Below are 26,871 nucleotides of genomic sequence, written 5' to 3' on the forward strand. Positions count from 1 at the left end.
TTGGGACCTGTGGAATGGTACATTAGCTTATTTGTTTTAGTTGTAAATATTTGTCATGTATTGTTGTTTTTCTGACGTGTTCTACATCCTGGTGGACCTCCTCACTACGGATCAATTGGAATGAAAGTAAATCTAACCTAATCTGCCAACAAATGTCGAGCTCTGTACTGCCTCCGTTGTGGGGAAATTGGTCAACCAGTTGTTGACAGTCCCCAGTCATGGAGTAGAGCATATCACAGCTAAAATGAATTCCAAAATCATGGAGGCAATGGAAGGACTAATTGGGGAAATGGCAGAGGATCTGAGCACTCGTCTTTCCATACTTCCAATAAGATTAGTAAACGCCATTAAATTTAGGGATTAGAGAAAAGTGCCAAATGTGATGGTGGTTGACAAAGTTCAAGGTGACAGCTAAGAATTTTGATAGAAATGATTGCACAAATCAGCATCTGTTTCTACCCCCTGTCAATAAGTGGTCATTAAAGCCCCCTAACTATCGTATTAGTGGTCTGGGAAAGGCATTGATAGGGCCTGTGGGAACTTCACATATTGCACTGATGTTTGATGGAATAAAGTGAGAGTTCAAGGTGGAAGCATTGTGGAAAAAAAGGATAGGATTTGATGTTATCCTGGCTAGTGATTTTCTGTACCATTTTCAAAGTGGCACCGACTGTAGTTCGGTATCCAATTTGGCTGTTATAACACTGAACAGACCTTGGGAACCCAATAGAAGGGGCCTATTCCCTGAGATTTCAATGAACTGCATATCTGCTGTTAGTTGCCAATTCAGCTGAAAGCATACATGACAGCACTGGAAAGTTTTCTGGGTCAGCCAAAATTCAAGAGCCTGTCAGAACTATCTTTCTGGCTGACCCACTCACCCAGAATGAACTTATAGAGTGACTCCAAATTCACATGAAATGGTGCCTGAGACCATGACTGGAAGAATGCCTCCCTGTTTGTGTAGATAATTTTTGGATGAGGGATATTGAAAATTCATGTGGAACTATACTTGGCAGCATACAGAAAATAGCTGATGATGAACAACCTCAGACAGGAGGAAAGCATTTTCAAAAGAATAGGAAGCAGCTGTCATTATCTATGAGGGAAGATTGCTCAATCATGCCATATCTTAGAAATTGTTTGCAGGAATAACTGTCACATTTATCAGAATCAGATCAAAGCCTTTTACATCCAGTACTGGGAGGAGTTTGCATTCCTATTTGAGGAGAGGCAGTATTTGCTGGCCAAACTTCACATAGTATGTAATTCTGACTAGGAACGCTAGACTAATACCACAAAAATCCTATCATTTCCCTATTACATTCCTTATCATTTGCATCAAGTGGTGGGAGATCGTGTTTAGCAACAATGCAACAATTAGATGCTGGAATCATCAGCCATTCTACAGCCCCTGTGCCTCACCTATAGTAATTGTACCCAAAAAGTCTGTTACTGATGAGAAAACCTATTGCCTATACATTGATATACAAGTAGTGAACAAGGTCACAACACCTTATACATGTCATCTGCCTCACATACATAGAACTTTAATCAGGCTGGGAAATTGCAGGTAATTTTGATATGAAATCATCAAATTCTTATTGCACCTCAAGACAGGCCAAAGTAGGAATTGTAGGTCATTCATGGTTGTACAAATTTCTTATGATGCTAGAATGAGATTTTCACTCTGCAGCGCAGTGTGTGCTGATATGAAACTTCCTGGCAGATTAAAACTGAGTGCTGGACCGGGACTCAAACTCAGGACCTTTGCCTTTCGCGGGCAAGTGCTCTACCAACTGAGCTACCCAAGCACAACTCACACCCCGTCCTCACAGCTTTACTTCTGCCAGTACCTCGTCTCCTAACTTCCAAACATTACAGAAGCTCTCCTGGTAGAGCACTTGCCCGCGAAAGGCAAAGGTCCCGAGTTCAAGTCTCGCTCCTGCACACGGTTTTAATATGCCACGAAATTTCTTATGATGCTCTTTTATTAGAGGAATGCATTGACAACATTTAAACAGTCTCACATTTGTGATTAAGGGGACTGAAACCAACCATGTGTCTGATTATATGACTTCCAGCAGCTACATGTTTGTCTAAGTACTATCAGGGATTCAACACTGGTGAGTTGCTGCAATACTATATTTACAGGATTTTCATACCACAGTTTCTAGTTCTTCCACTATGAGCCAGAGTATGTGCTTCGTAGAACATTGGGAGATCATATTGGTTTAATGACTCATTGAATCCATCCAAGTGAGTACTTTTCTATCTCCCTCAAAGTAGGCACTATCAGTTTTTGCACCTAAAGGCCTCTAATTCATATGTATGTTGTTGTAGACTAACCTGAAGCTGTGATTCACTGTTGTGAAATTGGTTGTACCTTGATCTCATCTACAATTTTAAGAAGATTTTAAAACAAAGTTTTTTAAAAGATCTATTAACTCAGCTGTGGTTGCCCACATAAAAAACTTAGCTACCAAGAGTGCTTCAGTACTGCGTAATCACACACTGTCATATTAATATCCAAGCATGCCACTAATGCATGTATTGGAATATACTACTGGTGGAAAGGCTGCCAGCATAAAATTGAGAATTCTGTTCATGCATGCAAAGTTTGCAACAGAGAAGACTGCAAACCCCATTACAAACCTTGCCCGAAGCTTCTATGCCTTTTGAGTGTGGTCTTAAACATTAGGGGGCCCTTTCAATAGATGCAACAAGATAGACAGATAATGACTGGGACTGAGTAGACTTAATGAGACACAGAGCACACACCCTACAAGATGACCAATGAGTTCTCTATTTGAGTTAGATAAGTTGCCTTTGGTATTGATGAGGGCAAAATAAAAGGCTGGGGCTTGTGACTTAAAATTATTTGGTGACAGCTACAGCAGAGTAACCACAAAGCTACTGGTGGGTATGTACTAAGGGAGCTGTGTTCCACAGTGTCAGCTGGGTGCATAGGTCTTGTTATGAAACATAGTGATCAAAAAGGGGAAAAAAATTCCCCACACTACAAAGGGGCATACCAAGTTACACATCTGATGTCCTCAATCAATGCTGAAATACAGTCGGTGGACTACTCCGTAACTGTCCATTTCAATAGGTTGAAGCCTCATCATGGACAAGCAGCATCACCTCCACCAGTATTTCCAGTGGACCCATTGTGAGTCACACCCAATACTCTGAAGGGTGTTCAGAAATAGAGAAATCTCCCACCTCCTGCACTACACAGGTATGCCTTTATGTTCCAAGCATTCCTATGACCTGCGATCATGAGACTGAATACAGCTCTCTCTAAATGTTTTGTTTGGTGTCAAATTGAAAGCAGGCCCTCATGTGCATTGGACATCCTTCTGGAACAAAATACACCTGTCAAGTCGATAGTTATGCGCTGGTAGTGGGCAGATTGGTCCTAGGCTATGTCACAAACCATGGCAGCTGCCATGTCAAGAGATAAGCAGTGCTATGCCTGCTGCTCAAATTGATCATGCTACCAGCTACAAGAAGCAGGATTACCATCTCCTCATGCATTTTCCCCATTTTATCAAGGTGTTATACATATATTAGGGAAAGGATTGATTCCTACTCCAGCCTGGAGTTTCCATTGTTTGATTTTGTTCAAAATATATGAATTATATCACTCTGCCCTAGGCCAATATGTCACCTGGTATTCACATCATGTTTTATCAATATTTTTCTCTTCTCTGTTATGTGTGAGCTCTATTTCAGTATGCAGTTTATTCATATTCACTTATTCAATGTAGCTACACGCTGTGTTCTTTCACCAGTTTTCATACTTCTTTCATTTTCAATATTCCCTCATGTTCATTTTCAAGAGATTGGACTGAAATGCATTCCTGATCTTAAGATTGTAGTTCCCAGAATATAATCGTATGCTATGTAACTTTTATTAGAGACATAACTGCCCCCCCCCCCCCCCCTCCCCACATGAACCATGGACCTCGCCATTTGGCTGTTTGGTAGAGAGGATTGTGTGCCTCAGCGATACAGATAGCCTTACTGCAGGTGCACCCACCATTTGGATCTCCCCTTTTGGATCTCTGGGCAGGGACTACTTAGAAGGATGTCATTGTCAGGAGAAACAAAAGTGACGTTCTGCAAATTGGAGTGTGGAATGTCAGATCCCTTAATTGGGCAGGTAAGTTAGAAAATTTAAAAATTGAAATGGATAGGTTAAAGTTGGATATAGTGGGCATTAGTGAAGTTTGGAGGCAGGAGGAACTAGACTTCTGGTCAGGTGAATACAGGGTTATAAATACAAAATTAAATAGGGATAATGCACTAGTAGGTTTAATAATGAATAAAACAATAGGAATGTTATTATGAACAGCATAGTGAACACATTATTGTAGCCAAGATACACATGAAGTCCACACCTACCACAGTAGTACATGTTTATACGCTGACTAGCTCTGCAGATGATGAAGAGATTTTAAGAAATGTACAATGAGATAAAAGAAATTATTCAAATAGTTAAGGGAGACAAAAATGTAATAGTCATGGGGGGCTGGAATTCAACAGTAGCAAAAGGGAGAGGAAGCCGCCTGGTAGAATTTTGCACAGAGCGTTACTTAATCTTTGCTAACACTTGATTTAAGAATCATGAAAGAAGGTTGTATACATGGAAGAGGCCTGGATACACCAGAAGGTTTCAGATTGATTATATAATAGTAAGGCAGAGATTTAGGAATCAGATTTTAAATTGTAAGGCATTTTTAGGGGAAAGTGTGGACTCTGACCCCAATTTACTGGTTATGAGCTGTAGACTAAAACTGAAGAAATTGCAAAAAGGTAGGAATTGAAGGAGATGGGACCTTGATAAACTGACAGAACCAGAGGTTGTAGAGAGTTTCAGGGAAAGCATTAGGGAATGATTGACAAGAATGGGGGAAAGAAATACAGTAGAAGAAGAATGGGTAGCTTTGAGAGATGAAATAGTGAATGCAGCAGAGGATCAAGTAGGTAAAAAGATGAGGGTTAATAGAAATCCTTGGGTAACAGAAAAGATACTGAATTTAATTGATGAAAGGAGAAAATATAAAAACACATTCAATGAAGGAGGTGAAAATAAATACAAATATCTCAAAAAGGAAATTGACAGGTAGTGCAAAACACTAAGCGTGAATGGCTAGAGGACAAAAATAAGGATATAGAAGCATATATCACCAGGGATAAGATAGATGCCACCTTTAGAAGAATTAAAGAGACCTTTGGAGAAAAGGGAAGCACTTGTATGAAAATCAAGAGCTCAGATGGTAAACCAGTCCTAAGGAAGGAAGGGAAAGCTGAAAGGTGGAAGGAGTATATACAGGGCCTATACAAGGGAGATGTACTTGAGGGCAATGTTATGGAAATGGAAGAGGATATAGATGAAGATGAGATGGGATGTATGATACTGTGTGAAGAATTTGACAGAGCACTGAAAGACATAAGTAGAAACAAGGCCTTGGGAGTGGATGACATTCTGTTAGAACTACTGATAGCCTTGGGAGAGCCAGCCATGACCAAACTCTTCCATCTGGTGGGCAAGATGTATGAAACAGGCAAAATACCCTCATACTTCAAGAAGAATATAATAATTACAATTCCAAAGAAAGCAGGTGCTGACAGGTGAGAAAATCACTGAACTATCAGTCGGTAATGCAAAATACTAACACAAATTCTTTACAGATGAATGGAAAAATTGGTAGAAGCCAACTTCAGGGAAGATCAGTTTGGATTCTGTAGAAATATAGGAACATGTGAGGCAATACTGACACTACGACTTATCTTGGAAGCTAGGTTAAGGAAAGGCAAACCTACATTTATAGCATTTGTAGACTTAGAGAAAGCTTTTGACAATCCTCACTGGAATATTGTCTTTTAAATTCTGAAGGTAGCAGGGGTAAAATACAGGGAACGAAAGGCTATTTATAAGTTGTACAGAAACCAGAAACCAGAAGGCAGTTATAAGAGTCAAGGGGTACAAAAGGGAAACAATGGTTGAGAAGGGAATGAGACAGGGTTGTAGTCTGTCCCCAGTGTTATTAAATCTGTACATTGAACAAGCAGTAAAGGGAACCAAAGAAAAATTTGGAGTAGGAATGAAAATCCATGGAGCAGAAATAGAAACTTACCGATGATGTAATTCTGTCAGAGACAGCAAAGGACTTGGGAGAACAGTTGAATTAAGAAATGAGGCACTTAAAGTAGTAGATGAGTTTTGCTATTTGGGCAGCAGCATAACAGAAAATGGTCAACGTAGAGAGGGCTGTGGCCTTTTGCGGGACTGTGAACCACTGAAGTTTACGGTGGGACGAAGCCTCTCCATGGTTTCTAGATCCCCATGTGATGAAGGAAGCTAGGATAATTTTAATTCCCTTCTGGTTTTGGCATCTGCCTCCTTAAATTTGTTTTGTTACTTTTAACTAATTATCATTAACATACGTGAATATAATCTGCATTTCCATAAAAGAGAAAGATTGGCCCTCAGTTTTAAAGAAAATAACACCAGATCTAATTTTGTGCTTAGTTTTATGTATGTAATTCATTTTATAATTTATTTTGACTATTCCTAGTTGGTATCTTTTGTTATAAGGGGAAATCAGTAATTGCTTTGTAACTTAAATTCTATTGTTGATGTATAAACAAAAAATAAATTCTGTTATAATTGTAAACATTTGGAACATGAAGTACTTGTAATCTTAAAGTATCTATTTGGCACTGATCAAACATGTTACCAAAACCAACCCTTAATTAATTCCAAAGTAATTAACAGTTTTGTCAAAAGTATTTTTATATGTCCATATTTGTTAATTTCTTGATTTAAATAAATGTTTTGGCCTAACTCTTGCAGTAGAAGACACTGTTAAAAAGAACCAATCTTTCGATTTATTCAGTTAATTTAATGAAGTAAATTTTAATTGTACTTTCTGTAAATTAAACTTTGAACAATTTGTAGTTTCAGTACCGATTATTGTGATGATATATAAGGGCCCAAGTTTTGGTCATGAGACAGTCAGTCAGTGGCCAAGTTTCAGATGAGTAACCTGTGCTGGTTAGAACAACAACAATGCTTCAAATTAACTGTGAAATAAGTGTTAAACAATTAGGTCGTGTGTAAAAACCAATGACAATGACTGAACCATACGTACCTGATTATTCCTCAAGAACTGTGAACTTTGTGGTTAGGTTTTACTGCTTGTAGATGTACAACAAGAAACTATTGTAGCAGTATGTGGAGTTTTATCTGCTAACTATTAAAGAGGCTTATGGGAAGTTTAAAAAATAGTGCACTGGCCATATAACTGTATATTATTGGGGGGTCTTGTGAACAGTGAAATTAAAGTACTGTGACAGACAACTGTGTACCTGTCAGCTACATAATTTACAGTAGTCAGTGTGAGAATCCACAAACCCAATTTTTCAGCCAGTGTAGCAACACAGTACATCGACACCGAGGACAATCAACAAATGAATAAATGAATAAAAGCAGGTGGGACCACCACACCCAGTTTAAATACACAATACACAATAATAATTAGTTGACTTGTCTTGGCTTCCTGAATGCCATGTGAATGAGTATTACTTGACATTCAGTCGTTCCATGACATATTCTAGTTCACTGTTCAGGCAAGAGGCAATGGAAAGAGCAATCATACAAGGAGATGTTGATGGCTGAAGATGTGTAGGACATGCACCTCTGTGGCAGTTATACCAGATTAAGAGTCTGACTGGGATGGGTTTGTTGTGAGCAAGTCACCATGGAAGAAGGTCTTCAAGCAGGTTACTATGTGATGCCGCTACACCCTTGCATAGCACTGACCAAAGAGAGTGAGTTAAGGTATTACAACAAAGATTGTATAAAAGATATTTAAGCTACATTCATATCATATACAGATGCTTTTGTAACAACTTTAATTTACATTTATTGCTAACTAAATTAAATGAAGCACATCATCCCTGTTCTGCTCCTACAAAATGATATTATTAATGACTGAAGACCTCATGCCTGATACTACTGTTGGAGTTTTGAATTAAATTAGTTTTGTGCTCTGTGTGTGATGTAAAATGAACACAATGTTCATATTTATTATTAAAGTACTCTGTGAGTGAATTATATGAGCCAAATGTGTTGCAGATTTCGATGTTCAGTACTCAGTTTGTCTGACAGGATGGTTGTGAAGCTATGTTGAAGAAATAGTAACCTGCTGATTTCCACATATTGTTATTTTATCTTCTCAAATGAAGTGACATTTTACCTGATAAATTAACTATAAGATTCAACTATGTATTTGTTTGTTGGTGTATATCTGTTAACAGTGCTCAAGATCATGCCAGAGAGATTACAAATGATACCAGTTTTGTATAGGGCTTCAGTTATGCATAATCATATACTCTTACTGGTTTCCAGTGTGGTGTGAGTTATTAGCAGAGACATGTGGAAAAGTCTGCCTAGGCTCATATTATTCTCAGTGTGCTCATGTATAAATACAGGTGCTCTGCATGTAAGAGACTGTGATTGTGTAAAGCTGTGATATAGTTTCTAGTGCTCACCTGATAGAATGTAAGATGTGCTCTTGGTACAATTAATGGAACTAGTGTTGAAGTATAATGTCTCATGCAACCCCTTTTTTTTAATCAATGTTCTATACTTGTGTATGTTTTATGTGAAGTGTTTTCCATGAACCTTGTGAGAAAGGTTAACCCAAGCTTTATGATCCACTTATTAATTCTGTTTGGAGCCTGTGAAGATTGAGATGTCTAGGATAGTAGACCAAAACAATGGTATTTAACAAGTTAGCCAGTGGTAATAATCTTTGCCAAAAAATGGTAGATGTAATGTACATGTACAAATAAACAAATGGTTACAGTTTCAGAAGAATTGGATGATTTATTCAAGAGAAAGAGCTTCACAAACTAAGCAAGTCAATAATGTGTTGGTCCACCTCTGGTCCATATGGAAATAGTTATTCAGCTTGTCATTGATTGATAGAGTTGTTGGCTGTTCTCCTGTGGGATATCATGCCAAATTCTGTTCAATTGGTGCATTAGATTATCAAAATCCAGAGTTGGTTGGAGGGCCCTGCCCACAATGCTTCAAGTGTTCTCAGCTGGGGAGAGATCTGGCAACCTTTCTGGCCAAGGTAAGGTTTGATAGCCATGGAGACAAGCAGTAGAAACTCTCACTAAATGGGAACAAGCATTGTCTTGCTGAAATGTAGGTACAGGATGGTTCGCCATGAAGAGCAACAGAAGGGCATGGAGAATATCATTGACTTACCACTGTGCTATAAGGGTGTCATGGATAACAACCAAAGAGTTCGTGCTAAGTAAAGAAATGGTATCAGAGACCATCACTCCTTGTTGTCAGGCCGTATGATGGGCAACAGTTGATTTGGTATACCACCACTGTTTGGGGTGTCTCCAGACAAATCTTTTGCGTGGAATTTCATTGACTGGAGGAGAACTGCCTGCAGTGATCAGTTCCACTTCAAATTGAGCTCTGACATCTAGCAAATATGTGTTTGGAGATTCCTTGGAAAACCACATAGCCTGACAACCAGAAGTGATGGTCTAGGGAGCTATTTCTTTTTTGGCTGTCATCAATGGCATTCTTATAGCAAAACAGTACGTTGTCAATATTTGAAACCCTGGATCGTTTCCCTTCATGGCAAGTCATTTTGGGCTTACATTTCAGCAATAAAATGCCTATCCACACACAGTGAGAGTTGCTACTGCTTCTTCATGATTGCCAAAATATAACTTGGCCAGCAAGCTCACAAATCTCTCCATAATTGAGAACATTTGGAGCATTATGGGCAAAGCCCTCCAACCAGCTCATGATTTTAGGAATGAGATTTTCACTGTGCAGTGGAGTGTGCACTGATATGAGACTTCCTGGTAAAATAAAACTGTGTGCCGGACTGAGACTCGAACTTGGGACCTTTGCCTTTCGCGGGCAAGTGCTCTACCATCTGAGCTACCCAAGCACAACTCATGCCCCATCCTCACAGCTTTACTTCTGCCAGTGCCTTGTCTCCTACCTTCCAAACTTTACAGAAGCTCTCCTGCAAACCCTGCAAGACTAGCACTCCTGAAAGAAAGGATATTGCGGAAACATGGCTTAGGCATAGCCTGCGGGATGTTTCCAGAATGAGATTTTCACTCTGCAGCAGAGTGCACTGATATGAAACTTCCTGGCAGGTTAAAACTGTGTGCCGGACTGAGACTCGAACTCAGATGGTAGAGCACTTGCCCGTGAAATGCAAAGGTCCTGAGTTTGAGTCTCGGTCCGGCACACAGTTTTAATCTGCCAGGAAGTTTCATATCAGTGCACACTGCACTGCAGAGCGAAAATCTCATTCTGGAAACATCAAACAGGCTGTGGCTAGGCCATGTCTCAGCAATATCCTTTCTTTCAAGAGTGCTAGTCTTGCAGGGTTTGCAGGAGAGCTTCTGTAAAGTTTGGAAGGTGGGAGACAAGGTACTGCCAGAAGTAAAGCTGTGAGGATGGGGCGTGAGTTGTGCTTGGGTAGCTCAGATAGTAGAGCACTTGCCCACAAAAGGCAAAGGTCCTGAGTTCGAGTCACGGTCCAGCACACAGTTTTAATCTTCCAGGAAGTTTCATATCAGTGCACACTCCGCTGCAGAATGAATATTTCATTCTGGAAACATCCAGCAGGATGTCTCTGCAATATCCTTTCTTTTAGGAGTGCTAGTCTTGCAGGTTTCGCAGGAGAGCTTCTGTAAAGTTTGGAAGGTAAGAGAAGAGGTACTGGTGGAAGTAAAGCTGTGAGGACGGGGTGTGAGTTGTGCGTGGGTAGTTCAGATGGTAGAGCACTTGCCCATGAAACGCAAAGGTCCAGAGCTTGAGTCTCTGTCCAGCACACAGTTTTAATCTGTCAGGAAGTTTCATATCAACACACACTCTGCTGCAGAGTGAAAATCTCATTCTGGAAACATCCAACAGGCTGTGGCTAAGCCATGTCTCTGCAGTATTCTTTCTTTCAGGAATGCTAGTCATGAAGGTTTTGCAGGAGAGCTTCTGTAAAGTTTAGAAGGTAGGAGACGAGTTACTGGTGGAAGTAATGCTGTGAGGACAGGGTGTGAGTTGTGCTTGGGTAGTTCAGATGGTAGAGCACTTGCCCACAAAAGGCAAAGGTCCCGAATTTGAGTCTCTGTCCGGCACACAGTTTTAATCTGTCAGGAAGTTTCAGCTCATGATTTTGATGATTTGACATGCCAGCTGGACCGAATTTGCCATGGTATCCTCAGGAGGATATCCAACAACTCTATCAATCAACATCAAGCTGAATAACTGCTTGCACAAGGGCCAGAGGCAGACCAACATGTTCTGACTTTATCAATTTGTAAAGCTCTTTCTCTTAAATAAATCATTTTGTACAACACATCTCCCAGTTTCCATTCCATTTGGATAATTCATTCATGGTATGTCCTTTTTTGTCTTAGAGTGTATAAACATTTTTATTTCAGTAGTTTGGGCAGCAGCACAAATAGGTGGGAACTGAACAAATGTATGAGGGGCATTCAATAAGCAATGCAACACATTTTTTCTGAAATCAGGTTTTTTTTCTTAGGATTCCAATAAACCATATCATTTCCCACTCTTTTGGCTACAAAACCCACTTTTTCAATGTAATCTCCATTCAATGTGATGGCCTTGTGCCACTTTACTCAGAGGGTGTAAATGCCCATGTGGTACCACTCTACTTCTCAAAATCAAGAGCCAACATCTTTCTGTATCAATAACCCCCCCAACATCCAAGTACTGTTCCCTAAATAGTGCATCCTTCGCTAGGGTAAACAGATGGAAGTCAAAAGGTTCATGATGAGGGCTGTAGGGTATATGAGGAAGAAAAGTCCAATGAAGTTTTGTGAACTTCTCTGGGTGCACTGACTTGTGCGAGGCCTTGTATTGTCATGCAGAACGTGATGACACAGTCAAAGACTGGGACACTTACAAGAAATGGCTTTGTCAACAATCCCACGCCTTTGGTGTCACTGATGCAAACATGTGTAAGGCTTTGTTTCTTCCATGGATTTGACATCAGTATCAGTTGTTGTCCTAGGTAGCACAACTCCAAGCACCAGCGTCACTTTTGCTCAACAAAATGTGTAAGCTGTTGTCCAGTTATCATTGTAAGCACACGCATGTCACTGCAGCATGTGTGAGTTCTATCATTGTCATAAGCAGTCCCACCAGTCCTACTGGGCTTTGGTGGCAGAGCTCCAGTGCCTCATTCCCAAGTGTTATATTGTTACTGATGGTCATCAGTATACCTCCCGTGCTGATTCTATGGTCCTTGACACCATCAATCAGTTGGATCTGGAAAAGGAGGTGTGTCAATGTGCACTACAGTGCAAGAATTGATCTTTGGCTGAAGGGTTGAATATTTCTCAGTCTTTCGAGGTATCTAATGCTGCTGGTGGTCAGATTGGTGTTTAGTGTGCTGTCGCCATGCTTGCTTCTGTTCCTAGTCCCTGAGCGTCAGTTAGATTTCAGAGGGAGGATGATGTGGGAGCCATACAAACACTGCCACTGTGCTGTCCAAGACAGCAATGTGCCAAAAAAAAAAAAAAAAAAAAAAAACAGCTCAACCAACAGCACCAGCAGCTCTCAGCACTTCCATCTTGACCATACTGTTTCAAGCAACATGGCAGAGCCACAGGCCCAAGCACTGGGCGACTTGCAACAACTATAGGAAAAAAGGGCATATAACATTTATATGTCATTCCCAGCCCTCTCCTGGAGATATAGATGTGGATGTTAATTGTGGGTCTCCAATGCTTTTGAATAACAAAAAATTGTTTATTGAAGTGCAAATGATGGACAAAGAGCTCAGACTACAAGAGGACATGGGTGCAGCTGTGACATTGCTGAACTCACAGACCTATGTGTACTTGGATCTCTGTCATTGTGTCCAGTTACTCGACATTTGGTGAATTACAAAAAGCAGCATATTACAATTTTGCAGTAATATATGGCCCTCCACTGTGTACCTCTGTGTTTGTTTCCTTAACTTTTATGGTAGTGGAAGATGCTGGTGCTGACAATTCATTCAGTCTGGATGCTTTCAATGCTTTTGGTTTTTCCATTGCAGACATGCTGCAGTTTGTTTCTGACCAGGTCCCTTACTAGTTGTCAGATGAGTTAAGTTGTGCCACTAATTTTATGGCCAACATTACTTTGAATACTAGGACACAAGTGCTCTGTTTCCTTGTGTGCCCTATTCCTGTGGTTTTGTGTTATCTAGTGAAATCAGAAATGGACAGGCTGACATCTTTGAGGGTCATACGGCCTCTTACATAAAGTAAGTGGTCTTCCCCTCATAACTGTTAAAAAATGGAATGGTCTGCATAGCCTCTGCAGTGATTTGAAAGTTTCCGTTAATACTCAGTCTGTCATTGACACCTACCATTTCCCTTATCAGGATGAATTGTTGGCCATACTTACTAGGAGCAAGTTTTTTTTTTTTAAATTGATTTAAAAAACTAAACTAAACTCCTCCCGAAAAGGTCATGAAGGCCCAATGGAACCAACTGGCCGCTGTGTCATCCTCAGCCCACAGGTGTCACTGGATGCAGATATGGAGGGGTATGGGGTCAACACGCCACTCTCCCAGCCATATGTCAGTTTTCAAGACCAGAAAATTGATTTAGATGAAGCCTATTTACAGGTTCCATTGGATGAGGATTCAAAAAGTCTCCTTGTGCTTAGCTCTAGAACCACAGCTGGGGCACTCGTGACCCACTTCTTAATTCTTTCATTTGTCACTATTTTGTGGTATTGCCTAGGGAGCTGAATTTATGTGACTTTTTGTTAAATAAAGTAATTAGTAATTATACCTAGTTTTAAATGTTACTGGGAAATCTTAAAAGAGAAATATGGAGATTCACCTAGAATTGTGGAATGGGTTGGCTGCTACAACTACTGTATTTTTTGTGTAGCTTCATCTTATAGTTAGATTGTGTTTGGTGACAGTTTCAGAGAGATATTGCATTATCTCAGATTTGACGTTAGATTCACAAGATCATAATGACTGAAAGAAGACAAATTTACTTTGGTATTAGAAATATGGTATGAGTTCATTGCGAACACAAAATGTAGCTACATACTGGGTCCATATATAACGATTGATGAACAGCTTTTTCCTTCAAAGTGCCATGCTGCAGGTTCACACAGTTCATGGCCTCAAAACCAGGCAAATTAGGCAAAAAGACTGGATGGCAGTAGATAAAAACTCCAAATATATTGTGAATGATTTCCCTTATCTAGGAAAGGATGAGCATCTTGGTATCTTGGTGATTTTGTTATAAAAAATTGATGCAATGTTACTTCAATAAAGGAAGAAATGTCAAATGTGACAACTTTTTCACATCCTCGGCTCTCTCTGAAACCTTGAAAGCAAATGCTACAAGTCTAGTTGGCGCCATAAATTGATCTCACAGGGAAGTTCCAGTCTGTATCAAGAAGGCAAAAGATGTGTTATACAACACACTATTGTTGAAGAAGAATGAGACCACACAGATAGTTTACCAGGGAAAGAGCAACAAGAATGTTCTGATTTTCAGTACTATTCATCCTTATGTTAAAATTAAAGATGGTATGAAAAGATGCCATATTCAAGTACATTCTATAACAGCTCTAAATAAGGAGTGAACATGGTCAACCAAATGGCTTGCAAATACTCTGTCAAAGCCCCATTGACATGTTGGCCTGGATTTGGCTGGGATAAATGCCTGGGTATTGTACAATGCTCTAAATGTCAAAAAGTTGAAATGCAGAGACTTCATGCTGCAGCTGGGGGAGGAACTTACTGAGAAGTATACAGCTATCAGGAAGACTATTACCTCCATTACTCCCAAACATATTCCCGAGAGACAAGAAAAGTGAACATGTTGCCTTGTAAAGTCTAACTGTGAAGAGAACAAATCATTTGGAAAGTGTTGTATGTGCGAGAAAACTCTCTGCAACAAATGTACATCAAAAGACTGATTTTTGTGCTCTTTGTGTGATGGTAGCCAATAAAGGCACCCAGAAAATGTCTGTAAGTATTTTAAAATAACAAATAATAATTTGTGAAAAGCTACTTTATTCTTGTTGATTTCATAGTAAAATTTCCAGCACCTCAAAGGACAGTTTAATTAGTAGTAAGAATAACTCGCTGACACAAGATAAGAAAAGGGAAAGATACACAGGTCATTAGTGACCCAGCTGCGGTTCTAGGTAAAACCCAAATATCAACAGTTCTAGCATTAACATGCCCTTCGGGTTGGATCAATATCAACACCTCTTGTTCAGTGTGGCTAGTGTCTGTAGGATTTTGTGCATTTCCTGGAACAACTGATAATGTCTGTTCTGGAATGCATTAACTATCTTGATAATATCATCATGATGGGTGCATCCACAAAAGAGAAATTATGCAGCTTACACTATTTGTTCATGGTCTTACATACTGGAGAGTTGAAGAGCAACTTGGTCAAGTTTCTCAGTCATCCATTGTGTACTTAGGTTTTGAGCTTTCTCAGTATGGTGTTAAGCATTTATGTCATCATGTTGCCAATGTCACAGCTCTGCCTCACCTTTCCAGTGGCAAAGAACTTTAGATGTTTTCAGGGACAATTGCCTACTAGCACAAATTATTTCCATGTGCAGCCCATGCTGGCCCATCCTCTCCCTGAATTGCTCCACAGGACATTCTATTTTGGTGCTGGCCTGTGAGTGTGTGTTCTTGCTTATGAAATTTAAATTACATTCTTGAAATGTAAATTACATTTGCTCCTTGTTTGGCTACCTTCCATCCTGGCCACCATCTGGTCTTGGATACAGACACCTCTCAGTATGGCCTCGTGGCCACTCTTGCACACTGCTATGAGGTGGTTCCTAACATCTGATAGCTTATGTATCAAAAATGCTCAAATCTGCTCAGCACCACTACTCTTCTCAGTAAATTCCATGTATTCTTGTTTGGGTCTAATTTCCACCTCATTACTGACCACAAACTCTTGGTTTCATAGTTTAATCCTTCTGCTTCCTTGTCTGACAAAGTAACACATCACTTCCAGTGTTGGGCCTTGTTTCTGTCTCGCAACAATTATAAAATACGTTATCGGCCTACTGTACAGCATCCCAAAGCCGGTGTGCAGTCCCTGCTTCCATAGGGGCCGGATCCTACTTTTGTTTTCACTTGATGTTGAGACACAACATACAGTGGAATGGTTTCCTATTAAGGGTTCCCAGATTGCAGCTGCTGTTGCTACCAATCCAGCTTTGTGACCAGTTGTTCACCCCGTTCAACATAGTTAGCTTGACAGGAGTCTAGGAGGACTTCCGACCCTTTACATAACTATTTTTTCCTCTGTCACCACCTTTTGGTGTTTGATTGCATTGTTCTCTTAGCTGTGAATGGGCTGTTGCACAGAGTTGTGACCCTGGCTGCCCTACAGTGGGATGTACTTCAGCTCCTACATCTGGAACATTGGAGGTCCATTGGCAGCAGACCCATGTTTGTGCCTGGCATTCATGGTGACATTATCCATCTTGTTGTGGCCTGCTCTTAGTGTGCTGCATAACAGGCGGTGCTGCGGGCAACATTCTCTATGAGGTCTGTGCTGAAGCATCTGAGGGAACGCATCCCTGTTAATGTCATGGGTGCCTTCCTAAATTCTGACTTGTTGTCAATTGTTGATGTTTTCTCAAAATTTCTGTACGTTATCCACTGTCCTTCCACATTAGCTGTGGTTTTGGTTCAGGTCCTCTCAAAAAACTTTTCTGTTGAAAAATGGCCTTATACACTTGTAATGGATAATGGTCCACAGTTTGTGAGTCAGGCCTTCCACGATTTCTGCCCCCTGTCAAGTCATTCACTACATTACTGCTCCTCTATAGCACACTCAGTGTAATGGTGAGGGAGAACAGCTCATCTCCATGTTCAAGGTTCAAATGAAGAAGTACATTGTGAACTCTTCCAAGCACAATGCCTTGAAGAGTTCCTGTAGGTTTACACAGGTGGGGGATTAGAGTCTACCTGAGATGCTCCATGGTCACCAGCCACATACCCTTCTGTGTCTGCTCATGCCATTCCACTAACATCCATCATCATGGCTCTTTTTTCAGTTTGCTCCTGGCTCTGCAGTTTGGACTCGGTGGTTCAGCTGCAGACCAAAATGGTTTCTGGCCATGACCCATAGCTGCTATGGCTACTGCCTCTGAATGGTGCACATCAGTGGTGGGGGGCGGGGGGGGGGGGGGGGGGGCTGGTGGTGTGTGCCACTGTGATCAGCTGCATCCTCACACCATGTTGATGGCCATGGGTCCACTACAACTGCCACCTTCACCTCCTCCCCCAGCACCTGCACAGGCCTTGTAAGACATCCCTGCTGCGGGGGCAGGGACTGCGCTCCTTGTGGATATCACTACCTGCTGCCTCTTCTCTGGGGTCTGGCACCAGTGTCGTGCTGGTGGCCCATCCTGATGATGCTTTGCTGTCACCTGTACTTTTGACTGTGCCGTTGGGTCTCTTGTCACTGGTGTCTTGGGTCTTGGAGGGGGGGGGGGGGGGGGGGGGAGGGGGAATGCACTGTGTATGCCCACAGCTGCAGCACTTACCACTTCTGCGCCTACTCACTAGTTCCAGTGTAATCCCCTCCTGCCAATACTGTCATCAGCTGTGAACCTGCCGCAGAGCCCATGTATGTGTCATCAAGTGCCCAACTCCCCTTTCCCCAAGGAAGAGGGGTGCTATAGCCCTGTAAGTCATATTTGGATATGCAGTGTGGCACCATGCTGCTTGCAGGTTACACTCAAATAGTCCACCAATGCCACCTACAGTGCTCAGCCACCAGAGGCCGCCCACAACTTGTGCCCACTGTGCCATCTACTGGAGCTTATATAAGGACAGCGACGCAGGTTCCCATCCTCAGATTGTGTTCTACTGCTTATTGTATCATTTGTATGTTTGTTCTTTACCTGATAAAAAACTTTATTTTCTTTGTGGCAGCACTATTGTTTGTGTCTAGCATTATGAAAATTACAATTTCAAAAAAATTGGATGATTAATTCAAGAGAAAGAGCTTCACAAAGCGATCTAGTCAATAATGCATTGGCGTGTAGTAATTTCTTGGAAATATCTTGCTTGATAAATACTTTATTTATGATGTGTTTCATGTAATCATCATCAGATAACTGTGGCAAAATTTTCACACAAGACAAGTTAGAAAAGCTTGTCTGTAAATATTACAAGACCAATGTTACATTAGAAGCAAAAGTACGTACTGAATACAAGTACTTATAACACACTTAGGAAAGCTCATACAAGTGGGCAATATAAGAAAAAGGTACAATCTCATGTGCAATTGCTGTTAGGCACATTTCGCAAAGATGATATTTTGAGATGTCACCATTATTGAAATATAGACCAGCATCTAGCACACCTATTTTCAAAGTATGTAGTTCTACTAGAACAGTTTTTGGTATCCATTCCCATATATAATTGTTGAAATATTCATTGGGATTTTGAGTCCTAACAAGTAAACATTTCTCTAAGATCCCTACATATAAGTTTTATAGCTTCCATTATAGCAAATGCAAAGAATGTTTATGGTTGTAGTAACAGCTCTGCAGTAGCCAGACAATGAATCACTGCCAAGTGGGCAGAGTGCATGACATGAGTTGTCACCTTGTGACAAAGCAGGCTGCTATATTTATACTTCCCCTCTCGTTATGCCATCTGCCTCCTTAAATTAGTTTTTCCACTTTTAACTAATTACATTAACATACTTGAGTGTAAGCTCCATTTTCATGAAAGAGGAAGGTTGGCCCTCAGTTTTAAAGAATATAACACAAGACCAAATTTTGTGCTCAGTTTTATGATGTAAATGATTTTATAATTTGTTTTGACTATTTCTAGTTAATAATTTCATTATAGGGTGAAATCAGTAATTGTTTTGTAACTTAAAGTCTATTGTTGATGTTTAAACAAATATAAATTCTGTACTAATTATAAACATTTGGAGGAGCAACAAATAGTATTCATAAGGGAACTATTTGGCTCTAATCGAAAACATGTTAGCAAAGCCAGCCCTTAATTAATTCCAAAGTAATTAACAGTTTTCTCAAAAGTATTGTTTGCGTAACAATATTTGTTAATTTCATGATTTAAACAAATAATTCAGCTTAACCCTTATGGTAGAAGAAACTGTTAAAAAGAACCAATATTTCAGTTAGTTTAATGTGTTAAGTTTTAATTGCTGTTTCTGTAAATTAGACTTTGAACAATATGTGGTTTTAGCACCTATTATTGTGAGGATATATGAGGGTCCTGAGACAGTCAGTCCATGGCCAAGTTTCAGACGAGGAACCTGTATTGGTTAGATCAATAACAATGCATCTGTGAAATAAGTGTAATACAATTAGGCTGTGTGTTATAACAATGACAGTATGTGTCCCATATGTACCTTGTCATTCCTCAAGAACTGTGTGGTTAGGTTTTGTACTGCTCATAGATGATCAACAGGAAACTATTGTAGTAGTATGTGGTTGTTCACCTGCAACCTGTTAATGAGGCTCATCGAAGATTAAACAATAGTGCGCTGGTCATATAACTAGGTATTATTGAGGGGTTGTGAATAGTGAAAGTAAATTACTGTGAAACACACATGTGCACCTGTCGGCTACATCATTTAAGTAGTCAGTGTAGTACCCCCGCACCCCATTTTTCAGCCAGTGTAGCAACGCAGTATGTTGTCACTGAGGACTCAAAAAACGAAGAAATAAAGCAGGGAACATTGTCATGAGCAGACTCAAGGACTATATTATTTCAACTTGGTGCCAGATCTCATTGGTCTCCAAGATTTAAACAAATCAGGACATAGCATTTATAACATGCAAAATATCATAAATATCCTTTACCACAGCACATCTGTTTTTTACAATAAATGTCATATTCCTAATGAAAAAATAAAACATAGAATATGTTGTGAGTAAAATCTGCATGGGACATATACAAATGTACACCACACTAGGTACAATGTCCAAACACTCCACTGAGAGAGAGAGAGAGAGAGAGAGAGAGAGAGAGAGAGAGAGAGAGAGAGAGAGAGCAATGTAAAGGCCATCATTTTAAAAGAAGACACTGCAATTTTTTTTTACTATTCTCCAAACAAAGCAAGTAAACTTAAACCTATTGAGACCAGAGGTGGGTCATGTCAAAAAAGAAAACCTTATCGCAAAAAATAAATTTTCCAACTGCATAAGGGTGGACTGGGATAGACAGAGATATGATGTTTTTTCTTATAAACTTGACCCGTTTGTGGTTTGAAAAGGTTTCAGCTCACTAATTCATTTTAAATTTTATTTCAAACTAAAAGAAGTGAATATTTCTCTTCCATTGCATGTGGGTTATGTGCAAAATGTTTCCTTTTCAAGTAATAGGTATTTGAATAATGTTATGTAGTTGCATATTATACTTTTCATTCCCCCTTCTTCTTCCTGTTTCTGCCCCCCCCCCTCTCCCCTCCCGGGAAAAGGAAAATGCTCTAATGACACTGTTACACTTGTTAACATCTTAATGAGGTTCCAGTTTAATAATCAACTTTAAAAGAGAATAATTTACTGAGAATGTCATTTTTGTTATAAGTTAATTTTAAATACAGGGTGTATCAAAAAGAATCATCCAATTTGGCATGTCTATATTTCTAAAACTAATAAACATATACAATGAATTTTGTTTTTTGATGAACAGGAAACTCAAAAAGTTTTTTTTTATTTCATAACTTTCCATAGGTGTTCAATATGCCCCCCTTGAGATGCATGGCCTATGTCAATGTGGTATTCAAACTGTTCCCACAATGCAGGGAGCATTTCTTGAGTTACAACTTCCACAGCTGCTGTTATGTGATGTTTCAGTTCATTCATTGTTGTTGGTAATGGAGGCATGTAAACAGAGTCTTTTACAAAATGGCTCTGAGCACTATGGGACTAAACATCTGTGGTCATCAGTCCCCTAGAACTTAGAACTACTTAAACCTAACTAACCTAAGGACATCACATACATCCATGCCCGTGGCAGGATTCGAACCTGCGACCGTAGCGGTCATGCGGCTCCAGACTGACGCACCTAGAACCGCACGGCCACACCGGCCGGCAGTCTTTTACAAATACCCACAAGAAATAATCACATATAGTCAGGTCCAGAGACCTTCAAGGCCAGGAATGTAAGGCTTAATCATTTGATGCAGTGCAACTGATCCATCACCCAGTAATCCTTTGATTTAAAAATTCCCAGACTTCCAGATGCCAGTGAGGTGGTGCCCCATCCTGTTGTAAATGAAGCTGTTTGAATCAGTCTCCAACTGAGGAAAAAGAAAGTTCTCAAGCATATCAACATATGTGCTTCTTGTAACCGTGGTCTTGGCAAAGAAAAATAGACCATACACCTTTTTCCATGAAACTGCACAAAACACATTAAATTTTGGAGAGTCCCTCCAATGTTGTACTACTTCATGTGGTTGTGGTTCTCACATTATGATGGTTCATCTTTTCATTTAAAAGGAATGTTGCCTCGTCACTAAACATTAAACATGGAAGAAAACTGTCACCTTCCATCTTGTCAAGAATGAAATTACAGAACTCCATATGTTGTTGTTCATTACCTTCACAAAGAGCTTGCAGTAGCTGAACTTTGTATGGTTTAATGTGTAAATGTTGATGCAACACATGCCAGATGGACATTATGAGCATGTTGAGCTGTCAAGCTGAATAGTGAATGAATTTCTGCAGACTCCTTGTGAAACTATGGCAGATGCATTCAACATCTGTATCAGACACTCAGGCATGGCCCAGCAATTTGCCCTTAACTGTTTCTTGGAATTGCTCATGCCATCATCTAATGCTCTGTTCTGTAGGAGGACCTACACCATATCTTGTACAAATGTCACTCTGAACAGTTATTATTGACCCACACTGTGCAAAACATAGAACTCAAAATGCTTTCTGTTGTCCCAATAGCAGTTTTACTACAACTGAAGTGGGTGCACATTGCTGCTACCTAGTGGGAACCATGAAAAACTCGAGAGTTTGCTCTTTCCAACAGTACACAGTTCACGCACATATCTCAAATAACATAACAGTTACGATTTTTTTAAATCTGGTGATTCTTTTTGATACACCCTGTATAATTATGTTTATTACATAAAATTGAGTGAAAATGTACCACTGGAGTGACATTTTCCTTCCTCCTTTGTTCTCCTCATCCCTTCATGCTACTCTTCCCTCTATTTCCTCAGTTCCCCCACCCACCATCCCCTGTCTATTTTCCTATTCTTATCCCCCCTGTCCTCCCCCACACCCCTCCACCAACCAATTCAACAACTACCTCATCTGCCCCTGCCCACTACCCTGCCATTAGTGATAAGGTTTTGTTTCGTGACATAATCCATCAGTGGTCTCAATAGGTACAAGTTATCTAGCTTTGTTTGGAAAATAGTAATAAAAAATTATAATGTCTTCCTTTATAATGATGGCCTTTCATTGTTCTCTCTCTCAATGGAGCATTTGGACAGTGTGCCTAGTGTGCTGTCTCTTCTTTGTATGTGTTTCGTGATGGGTTTTACTCATGATATATTCTACATTTTATGTTTTTATGACAATATGATGCTTATTGTAAAATACAGATGTACTGTGGTAAAGGTTATTTATGATGTTTTGTATGTTATAAACACTATGTCATGGTATGTTTCAATCTTTGAGATCAATGCCATCTGGCATCAGTTGAAATAACACAATCCTTGAGTTCGCTGCCTTCAGACTGGCATGTGAAGTCTCAACATAACATCTTTTGCAAATGTACCTTACGGCTATTGCACATGAGATTGTACATTCTTCTTGTATTGCTCATTTGTGTGAGCTTTTATAGCATATTGTAAATACTTGTACTTAACATGTACTCCTGTTTCCGATGTTACATTGATCTTGTAATACAAGCTTTACTGATTCGTTTTTGTAAATTTTTGCCACAGTTACCTGGTGATGAGTACCCAAAATGTGATGTAAATAAAGTATTTAGCAATTAAGATGTTTCCAATGAATTATGTCATGCCAACTGTGGATGGTCACATGCCATACAAATGGATGACTTTATCAGTCAAATGAAGGGGAAGGGATTACGTGTTGGTCCACATCTAGCACTTACAGTATGTGTGTGTTCCCTGGTCATTGGGGCTCAGTTTTAAGTGGGACTGATCACTGAAGACAATTCTACTCCAGTCAATGAGATTACAGGCTACCAGCATGTCTGCAGATGATCTGGACAGTAATGGAATACCTAGCTGACTGTCATCCACTATAAAGCCTGACAACCAGGAGTGATGGTCTGGGGTGCCATTTCTTTACATACCAGCACTTCCTTGGTTGCCATCCACAGCACCCTTACAGCACAGAGGTCAATGTCAATGATATTCTACACCCTGTTTTGTTGCCCTTCATGGCAAGCCATCCTCGGCTTACATTTCAGAAAGATAATGCCTGTCCACACTCAGCAAAAGTTTCTACTGCTTGTGTTCATGCTTGCCAAACCCTACCTTGGCCAGCAAGGTCACTGGAACTCTCCTCAACTGAGAACATTTGGAGCATTATGGGCAAGGCCCTGGTAGTTTCATAGTGTTAAACTGGATTTACCAGGTAATTAGAAAAAATACATTTTGCTGTATGCTTATGAACTGTAAATAAGAATATAAAGAGGAATATGGTGAATATATGTCAAATCTGTAAAAATGAATGCCGAATTTTGATTTATAATGTTGTTTATGAATAATTTAAACTGAAAATATTGATGGTAGAAAGAGTATTGTTGTGTTACAGGAAGAAGTATATGTGTATGTATCAATCACTGTAACAAGGCCAATGCACATACTCTTGAGGATAATAGATATTATATCTCTTAGGTGATCCAAACTTTGTTACAGGATAACAATAAGATGTATGAAAGGAGCATGAATAAAAGTGGCTAATCATTTTAGATTTGGACTCCTAAGTATTTATGGAAATCAAAGAATGAAAAGAAAGAATGAGAAAATAAAAATTATAGCTCTTGTTATTAATACTGCAATTGTGTTTTATCCAGCTATGGGCTGCATTATTTCAACAGTTTTTAACTTTGAGCTTTAACTTTTGTCCAGGAGCTTACATTTTTATGACATTCTTTCCATTTTATTTTCTTCTATAATTTTCACTGGAAATCCTTGCTCATCAGGTTTCTTCTTTAAGGTCAACTGGTATGTTTCATGATATCATTGTGTAATGTCCCTAACTCTTGCAGTCTTTTTCCACTTCTGTAAATTATGCAACTTTGGTTTATTGTTATTATTATTATTATTATTATTGTTATTCCCTACTCTTGTGTTTGCTCACACCTTTCTTTTTTACTCATCTTTCTCCTTCTTTTACCTTCAACAACTTAAAATTGCTTTTGGTCTATCTTTTATGAAGGAACCACTTAAATATTTCAGACATTTAAAATCGTTCTTGCCTAATTTTTTGTTGTGTCAGACAGGTAACTGCTTCCTTAAATATTACTTATATACTGCCATTTTGGATGTAAGAAAGGGTTATGGTTGATAAAGGACTCATTTCAGACCTGATATTTATTGCACATTGTATCTTAGACTTTTTTGTTTGAGTCTGTCATAAAAGTTACAGATATCAGTTATAGAAACTAACCTGTTGTTGCTGACATCAAGAAATCGCAATGTTCTGTTCTTTGAGAGAAATTGTTTCAGAGGTTTCCCTGCATCTTTTCCTAATCCATTCCAAGACAGGTTCAATTCTGTTATAGTGCTTTCAGTTAGTCCTTTGAAAAGAGCTGTGAACCCTAAAATGAGAAAAGAACATCATTGTTACTGAGAAAGAATTTAGGCACATGAAGTGTCACTTGGAAATAACTGACAAAAAAATTAAAAACATTACAGCCCCCGCCTCCAAAAGGTTTACTCTGTCTTGTTGAAGAACTATATGGAAAGTAATCAATTGGGGCTAAAGTTGGGCTAAAATGGATGAATGAATGAATGAATATGAATGAATGAATGAATGAGTAAGCTGATTCCAGAAGTCTCTGGATATGGGATTATTCAGATGTATCTACTGTTTCCTGTCAAAACATCAGAAGCCTCATAAAAATGATGAGAAATCACATATCCATGCAGGAAAAGGAAAGTTTAGATGGAATTTCAGCACATCTGTTGTATCTATCAGAACATCACATGAAAATCACTGAAAATGAACAGATTCATCTTGATGCATACAAGTTAAAATCAGGTGACTGCAGACATGTAAGAAATGAGGGGCAGTAGCTATACACGCAGAAAACTGGTAAGACTCAGGCCCTTTAGGTTAACAAATGTTGAGTTGAACAGCTATCTGAATGCTCTGCTATGATAGTGGACGAGGAAAAACATCAGATTGTAGCACTGACAGTTTACTGGCCACCAGCAGGAAGCATCTTAAGCTTTATATAGCAGCTAGAAACAGATTTAATAATGTTATGTAGACTTAACTGGAGAATTATTACATGTGTAGAGATTAATGATGATTTTTTGTGAAGCTACTTACAGCTGTTGATGTTGCACTATATAATTCCCTACAAGGATTGAATGACATAATGTAACAATTATTTGTAATTTGTTTGAAGATTCATTCATTCATTCATTCTTTATTGATCGACTGAGTCATTTTGTGTACAGAGAGTACTACATGATATGGGACAAGTCATTATACTTGTTAAACATTTAAAAAATACATAACACTAAATTAAATACACCTAGACTTACACAATTGTATGATAGTCATAGGTTACAGGATGTAGTACTAGTATATTCACAAGTTGTTCAATATGAAGGTCAACAAGGCCTAATTAAAATTAAAATTTGTGGATACCTTTAAAATCAAATTAAGTACAGATAAACATTATGTAATTTATACAATAGTTGATATTGACTAGATAAATACAATAAGTACATACATGTAGATCAATTTTCAACAGTTGGTTAGGCCTTATTGAAATTTACATTTTGAAGATAAATTATAGTAGAGAAACCTGAGTGTGCAAATATATTACAAAGAACAATTACATTCAAAATATTCATGTAAATTATCAAAACAGTATTTTCATAATATTGATTTAAGCCTTATTTTAAAATGTGCTGGACTGCTGATGTTTTTATGTTTAATGATAGATGATTATAAAGTTTAATACCCATGCATTTTACACCATCAGTATATAATTTGGTGGAATGGGAAAATTGTGTCAACAAGTATTCCCCTCTATTGTCATGCTGGTGACAGTCCAGATTCTGCTACAGACTGCCAATGTTTACCTTGGTAAAACTTAGTATCTCCAATATGTACTGGCTTGGAAGTGAAAGAATACCTAGTTTTCGAGATAGTTGTTTACAAGAGTCTCTTTGCTTTTTAAATAAGATTATCCTGACAGCTTTCTTTTGGAGCTTAAATATTTTATTGGGCTCAGAAATTTGGCCCCAGAATATGAGGCCATATGTTAGAATTGAGTGAAAAAGAGCATGGTAAACTGATGTTAGGATATTTATACTCATGACTTCCTTGACTGACAGAAGCATAAACAAATTTTGCTTAGCTTAGTAGCTAAGCTGCCAGTGTGCCTTTTCCAGCTTAGAGTGTCAGAGACAGATATTCCAAGGAATTTAGTTACATTTTCCAGTTCAATACTATTTCCACCTATTTGCATAGTTGGGACAGTGGGATTTCTATTCTGGTCTGCATGAAATGTTACGCCTACACCTTTTTTCATTAAGAAGTAGCCTATTAGC

General features: G+C 39.2%; 1 protein-coding gene across 1 annotated transcript in view; it reads right to left on the bottom strand.

Annotated features, from left to right (window-relative positions):
* Nucleotides 1-26,871, bottom strand: part of LOC124613515 (leucine-rich repeat-containing protein 74B-like) — a 169,042-nt gene that overhangs the window by 81,620 nt on the left and 60,551 nt on the right. Inside the window, exon 4 of the mRNA XM_047142225.1 lies at nt 24,749-24,899. Within this exon, the coding sequence (XP_046998181.1) occupies nt 24,749-24,899 (151 nt within the window). The remainder of the gene's footprint in view (nt 1-24,748; nt 24,900-26,871) is intronic.

This window comes from Schistocerca americana, chromosome 4 (genome assembly GCF_021461395.2).
Source record: "Schistocerca americana isolate TAMUIC-IGC-003095 chromosome 4, iqSchAmer2.1, whole genome shotgun sequence".
Lineage (NCBI taxonomy): Eukaryota > Metazoa > Arthropoda > Insecta > Orthoptera > Acrididae > Schistocerca > Schistocerca americana.